This window comes from Montipora foliosa, chromosome 3 (assembly GCF_036669935.1).
Source record: "Montipora foliosa isolate CH-2021 chromosome 3, ASM3666993v2, whole genome shotgun sequence".
Taxonomy (NCBI): Eukaryota; Metazoa; Cnidaria; class Anthozoa; order Scleractinia; family Acroporidae; genus Montipora; species Montipora foliosa.
In genome coordinates, this window is record NC_090871.1 from 12,659,796 (window position 1) to 12,667,295 (window position 7,500).

Below are 7,500 nucleotides of genomic sequence, written 5' to 3' on the forward strand. Positions count from 1 at the left end.
CCATTATTAGAAACCAAGCCAACCTTTTGGCATTAACTAGACCTCGTGCAAATTGTTGAATTAGGAACCAAGAATTTGAATTTGGCGGTTCTCCTACGCACGGAGTGCGTCCCTATGTTTCACCTTTCCAATGCTGCAAGAGTGAACACGGCGAGGGTGTCTGCAAGGGGACTGGACAAATACTGAATACACTGTGCGTCATTCACCAAGCTTCTCACGTGACAAAACATGTACTTCCACATGCCACTCGTGGGGTCTGAATAAAAATAAAACAATTATTATGTTCGACGCGTAAACTAGGCAAGACGAAGAATTTATCAACGCTGTCCCTTTTTTTTAACATTCACCACTTTAAGCCTCGCATTGAGGAGTTACACAATTTTTTTTTTGTTTTTGTTTTGGTGCGAGAGAATATTATATCTGGAAAGTGCATTTCGCACATAAGCACTGTGCTGTTGGTTTCAGCTATCCAAAACCCAAGGATGAACGTAAAAATAAGTGAAACAGCCTTTCTCAAAAAATTATCTCAATGCCACATTGGAAGACATTTCCGCTTTTCTACCCCCGCGATTTCTTTGCATAACATAACGTCCAGCATCAAATTCACACGTTTCGTTTTGAATTCTCTCGTTCTTGTTATGACTACAAGCATAATGGTAGTTTCCATCATGTGAGAATTTCTCGATTTTCTTTGTTCAAGAAACCTCAAAGTTCATTAATTTTTATGCGAACTATCAAAAGAAACTATTCCGAGCTTCATCATCGAAGAAAAGAGAATTAAAAGCTTGGTATTATTTTCATCCTGGTAACTTGGCTGAATTGCTCACATGGCAAAAATTTCCAACTCGCTTACCGACATCTCGGCTACCGAGAGAGACCGCCCTCTTATAAGAACACTTTAACATTTTTGCAAAGTTTTAGCGTTAAGTCGAGATCTCGGACACCAAGACAGCCCGGTCAACCGGGCTGGTTCGGTAAATGAAAAAAAATTCAACAACCAGGCACAATCCGTTATATATTCGATTATGATTTATTCCTGTTTTGTTACCTGAACCTTCCTTTCTCCTTTTGGAGCTTTGCCTGAAAACGAAAAAGGAATAACTGATACCCACAAAAAATGTATTGAACTGATCTCACTCAAGCGAACCATGAAAAAGGCCTACTAAATAACGTGATGAGTGAGCCTGACAAAAAAGTGTGCGGAAGAAAATTTGCTTGGGACACCAAAATGTCCTTCGTCTCAAAAGTCCTTCTCTTAAAGGATGGTTGACGTTTTTTTGGAAACTTGACAGAAAGACTGTGGAACAATAGACGTGAGTCTAAACGTGTCAAATGCAAGGTGTACAGGGCGACAGTGGTAGCTACTCTATTGTATGGTGCTGACACTTGGACTATCTAGAGTGTGCAGATGAGACATCCTCGAGCCACCAAGAACATCTCGTGGAGGCACAAGGTTAGCAACAAGGAAGTTTTGAGCGGTGCAGGACTACCATCGACGGAAGATAAACTGATACAGATGAATTTGAGATGGCTTGGACATGTTGAGAGGATGGATCACGACCGTCTTCTTTGGCAGCTGCTCTACTCGCAGCTCCGCGAAAGGAAACGCAATCAGGGAAGACCAAGGCTGAGATCTAACGACGCTTTAAAAGGGACCTGAAGATTAAGGACGTAGACAAGGGCAGATGGCAACATGTGGCAAGAGACAGAGCTATGTGGAGGAGTTTAATGCAACCACTCCTTTATTCAATATGGCGCCGATGCTAATTTCCCTTTCGTAAACATTTTTGACGGTCGATGCCGGTAAAGACTTGTTTTCATATCTCGAAGTGCCCTTGGACGTGAGGGGCCTGGGGTGGTGGTAGGGTGTGAAGGGTACAATAGCTGAAACAGCCCAAACCTTTACAAAAATGCTAACCTTAGGCCTAAACAATATGCTTCAGATAATGTTTAGGCCCAAGGGTAGCATTTTTGTATGGGTTTGGGTTGTTTCAGTTTTGTTGTTCCAGGCCCCTCACGTCCAAGGGCACTTTGAGACATGGAAACAAGTCTTTACCGTCGATGCCATTCTTAGTAACCAAGCCTTTTTATTCGGAGTTTCGAAGCAAGCAACCGTGGACAATTTTCCTGTCGGTGTACGTTGGATCAGTGGCTTGATCTGATCGGCGTTATTTCAAGTTGAGAAACTAAATATTTTAAGCAAGAGCCGATACAACGTAGATTTGATTTTAGTGATGTACTATATTTCGGCTGGCCAAACCAGCCTTTTTCAGGTACAATAAACTCAGGTACTGTAAACTCTTTCGGCTGGCCAAACCAGCCTTCTTCAGGTACAATAAACTCAGGTACTGTAAACTCTCATTGTACCTGAAGAAGGCTGGTTTGGCCAGCCGAAATAGAGTACATCACTAAAATCAAATCTACGTTGTATCGGCTCTTGTTAAAAATATTTAGTTTCTTTTTATTCGGTTAGTATATAGCTTTCAATTCTTGGGTGTCACTCACGTGATCAACAGCCATGTTTTTCAACGAAAACAAAAGAAGGCTTTAGCATATAATAGCTTTCAATTCCCGGAGGATTGGATCGCGACACCAACATGGCCGCCATTTCATTGTTTGGGGACACCAACATGGCGGCCATGACGTCATGTGAAATCCATGTGCACGGCGGCCATGTTGGAGGACCAAAACAATTAAATATATTTGCATAAAAATAACATTTATTCCCCAAAGGAATATAATTCTTTTGTTTCGGTCCTCCAATATGGCCGCCGTGCACATACTCTATTGTTAAGATTAGCTTCATTTAAATATTTTAAACCTTTAAAATTGCCTATTGAAGTCGCTGTCTCGGTAGTGTAGAGGTTCAGTTCTTTTGCTTTTAAGCAATTGAACCAAGTTCGACATCGTTCGATCAACTTTTTCTATTTTATTTTTTCCCGGTTTTTTTTTTTATATTCTAAGTGACATACGCTCCTAATCTAGTCCTAGATGAGGTATTTTTTCCTCATTTGCAAACAACAAACTTAACAGTGAAAATTGTCCTTAGTCTCGTCCACATGGCATCGCTTGTTTACGAAAGAGAAAATTGCGGCGCCGATGACGTGCAAACGTGCAAACCTCCTATTCAGATTACGGCCCGGCGGCTGGTTGCTAATGTTACGTCATCTCTGCCATTTGGGAAAGCAAACTATAGATCTCTCTCTAGCTGTTTTCGCTCGTCTTTCAGGATTTGTAGGTTCGATATTTCACAATTGGCACGGAAGGCCACTATGGCTTATACTAGAGAAGTTGCTTGCCATGGGGAGATCCTTCGGGATGAAAATCACCAAGACTTACATCAATGATGAGAGGGTTGTCTGCACAAAGGTTAGCAAAAATCGCAGCTCGTTATCACGGCAGTAACGAAACAGAAATTGGAATCCATCACCTGAAAAGTAACAAAGCTCAAGGATTAAACCTGTGACTGCTTCCGAAAATGACAAACAGCGCCGAGAAAAATATTCTTAATCGATGAGCCATTAGAACCAGACACAACAGGTATCTAAAGCTACCACGAAGGTAACGGAAACGGAAAAGCAAAGAAGCCATATATATTTCAGGAGTAAAAGTCTCGCGCTGCACGTGCGACGTATGGTTTAGTACATTTATGCACCGGACTCTGCAAAACAACAGCTTGAAATTACCGAATTTAATCTCAGTAATTTTGACTTATGAAGACCAAAAGCTTTTATTCCTAACATTAATTTTAGCTCAAGTAAAGCTATGATCTTCGCAGTTATGGACACAACTTTAGCAATTGCGAAGAGAAGCCTAAGCTATGAACCAACTGAGCTTTGAAGCCACTGATGTTGGCCTGCCACTGACCTTAGCCTGACCACTGACGTTGGCCTGACCAGGTCCCAACGTCACCGGCTTCATAAATTCATAGCTCAATTGGTTAGAGCGTCGCACCGGTATCGCGAGGTCACGGGTTCAAACCCCGTTAAAGTCCTGAAATTTTCAGGTTTTTCTCCGCAATTGCTAAAATTGTGTCCATAACTGCTCGGATCATAGCTTTACTTGATTTCGTATCCGCAGTTCAGTATATGATTTACTTCATATATCATTTCGTTCATTGATTAATTTTAGCTGTAGGATATATTTTACCAATATTGTGCAAAGCTAACAAGATGGAATGATCGAGTAAAAAGTCACTATTGCACTTTGATTCAATTCCTGCACCCTATCCCTGGGGCAAAGCTCGCTTGTGTTTTTAAATTACTCACAAACCTAAAAGTTTGTTTTCAGATAGGTCCTGCTTGTTCTTGTGCTCAAATACATCTTGCGCGCTGTCCAAGTAGAGTGTAATAAGTTTCCAGTTGTTTTTGTGATGATTCTTATCGCCCGTGAAACTTTCAGTGTACTCTCTGAAACAAAAATAAGACTCTGAGGTTATGCTGTAAGCACAAAAGATTGGATTTTATTAGCGACACCAGCATCAGCACAGGCAACATACGTTGACCCATCAACTTGAGAATCAAATCATCAGAACGCTACTGAGCATGCGCAAGTCGTTGCTTGCGCTTATGCTAGTGTTGCATGTTCAACCACGCCCAATCACGGTTTAATGACCAATCGACAAGACCCAAAATAATAAAATAATAACAGAAGATTCTATAGGACAAGGTGAGGGCGTTAGCACTGTTAACGCCGAGTTACAATAATCGAAAGGTATCTCAGTTAAGAAAAGTTTAAAGTCAATGAGGGAATAACAAGGCCAGGCGGCATCATATCAAATTTGTACTACTAGGAAAGAGTGGCAATTGTCCTTATACAAGAAGACTGGAAAGTGCTCCCCAAACGTTTTTCTCTGTTATTTCAAGACGCTGACTGTTGGTCCAGTGGACAGTATGAACAAACAACCTCCAGTGTTGTAGTAACTACGACATCTCGTTTTGAGCCAAAGTAGTCAAGGGAGACATCGACTTCTAGGCCTTACCCTCTCGTCTTCGTAATGTCTTATAATAAAACAACTACGGTGAAGACTTATCTTCTATCTCACCTGGCAACAGTCGCAAAATTCTGTGACAATCTTTCGGTCAAGTAACTAAAGTCCACATTCTTTTCCTTGTAAATAAGTACCAAAGCAAACAAACCTGAAATTATAGGCCAGCATAAACACCAAATCAGATCAACTTTAGCCAAAAATGTATAATGCTATACCAAAAAAGAGCGTTAGCTTAATCACAAGAATCATAGATATGGACTTAATTGTTGTCTTAGCGTCTAGCATATATGGAGTTTGTGCTAATTGGGGACACCTAGACAGACAACAAAGAGATTTAGCATTGCGTCTACGGGCAAACGTCTGGATGAAATTTGCGTTTTGCCAAAAATCAAAGAAACTTAGTTGATTTTTCTATTATTTAACAATTATTCCATAAGCGCGCGTTGGATATGATTGTAAATAGCCATCGAGGCGCGTAGCCCCGAGTTTGCTACAACCAGACTCATATCCAACAAGTGCGAATGGAATAATTGCTTTATTAAATTTTCATTTTATTCTGAACCCTCGTACACTTGGAAATTCAAGCCAATCAGCTTCCAGCTTGGCAGAACTTGACGTAATCAGTTTCCATATTAGGTCATACGGTATATGAGCTCAGCGATAACCGAGATTGAGTGATACAATCAGAAGGATGGAAACGCAATATCCGAGGCACAAAATTAAATAGTTACATGCAGGAGAGAATTTTCATCCTTCCACGAAAAGCAGCAGACTTCCGTGTGCTAGATCTCTCTGTTATGTTGATGCTTATTTCGCATGTGCAAACCAGCCTTGTCACCACCAGTAGGCGTCTGTCGTAATGGCTTGCGAATGGAGGTCTTTTCTTTGACAATGCGCTCAAGCATACCCTTTTTGAGCCCATTTATCATAAGACGGGAAAATCCCAAACGTTTACGGATTTTACTGTTTTCCAATCGTCCAACGTTTCACCAACATTCGGCAAACTGTCGGGCGTCGGTCTCGGTTTCTTCGTCGAGGGGGGACTCTGTGTTGGATCGAAGCAATAGCAATGTTTCCAGTTTCTCTTGGGATTTACAATGGTCCCAACATAAAATAAAAACAATGCTTATGTAAAATTTTGGGGGGCAAACAAAGAGTACTATGGTATTTTTGAAAGTGGCTTATTTAGAGAATTAGTAAGGGGTTGACATTGTTCCGACGTTACCAACGGTACTAATTTGAGTTTTTATATTGTTATCTCTGACGACAATACATGAATGATTGCGGTCGCATTAGGGAGTTAACATCGGTGTTAAAATCAAGTTTTTATTGTTCATTGTTCCCCTAGGGATTCAAAACACCAGAGAGTTGAGTGTCAACATCAGTGTTACACTGTGTTTCTCTCAAGTGTGACCGCAAACAATGTGAGGTATGAGAGCGAATCCCCACGCCCCATGATAATAACCTGAAATTTATTATAAGACTGCGCCCATTTTTATATGTTGTTCCCATGTTCGCGTGGCCCACTTTCACACCAACTGACCAATAAGGTGTCGCCTTTGAAATAACCACGAAGTGTGACAGAAGTAATGACAGATTTCACGTAATTTTCATCGAAATGGCGCTAAATGTAGGGGATACGCTCTCTTGAGGCCGTGCAGCTCAGTGGTTAGGGCGCTTGCCTTGAGATCCGGAGATCCCGGGCTCAAGACACGTTCTGACCACTCGTTGAATTTGTTCCAGGTAGTCCCTGGTTCAATTTCCTGGCTGCACTTGTAAATAGCCAACTGGTTTGCCTCCGGCCAGTTGGGATTCTTCGTGAGTTGTTCTGTTCAATGCTCGGAGATATTAGCTACTAGCTCCATAAAAAATATAAAAAAAAAGTGAATAATGATACTTACTTACTTTCCGGCTTTAGTCACCTTCCACTACATGGATATAAGATGTGTTCCCTGCTAGCAGAGGTCGCTTTTCTTTTGCGTTTGCTGGGCTGACGAGTACGGGAAAAGAGACCTCTGCCATTGGTCGAAACTCACTTTGATCCAACCGCCGTCCACAACCTTGGACGACACTCTTCAAACCGCATGCGCCATGATATGTTTGCTGACTGTGACTTGAGCCAGCTATGTCCCGCTCATTCCTTTACAGTAAATCCGCTGTTGTTAAATGAGCCCACAAAACATGAAAGTATCACGTGAGGGTTCGATCGCTAAGTAATCGCCGCGCATGCTCAACACAGCGAGTTTCGATCCATAGACCTTTTTGCAGATACGGCGGCCATTTTGATTTCTATTGTTTCGAAAGACATTATGGGATGCTCAGGGGGCAAATTAATATGTATTTGCCCCCTGGGCATCCCATAATAGCTATTTGAAACAATACAAATCAAGATAGCCACCGTATCTGCAAATAGGTCTATGGCAGCAGTCTCTTTTCCCTTACTCGTCAACCCAGCGAATGCAAAAGAGAAGAGATCTCTGCTAGCAGGGAATGAGATGTGTCGGGAAATA

At 41.6% G+C, this 7,500-nt stretch overlaps 1 protein-coding gene across 1 annotated transcript in view; it reads right to left on the minus strand.

Moving 5' to 3' along the window:
• The window catches only part of LOC137996785 (protein MMS22-like), a 73,831-nt gene that overhangs the window by 22,482 nt on the left and 43,849 nt on the right, over positions 1-7,500 (minus strand). The window contains exons 18-22 of the mRNA XM_068842368.1: positions 5,045-5,138; positions 4,273-4,409; positions 3,340-3,430; positions 1,049-1,080; positions 124-256 (exon numbers count right to left, since the gene is read on the minus strand). Of these exons, the coding sequence (XP_068698469.1) occupies positions 124-256; positions 1,049-1,080; positions 3,340-3,430; positions 4,273-4,409; positions 5,045-5,138 (487 nt within the window). The remainder of the gene's footprint in view (positions 1-123; positions 257-1,048; positions 1,081-3,339; positions 3,431-4,272; positions 4,410-5,044; positions 5,139-7,500) is intronic.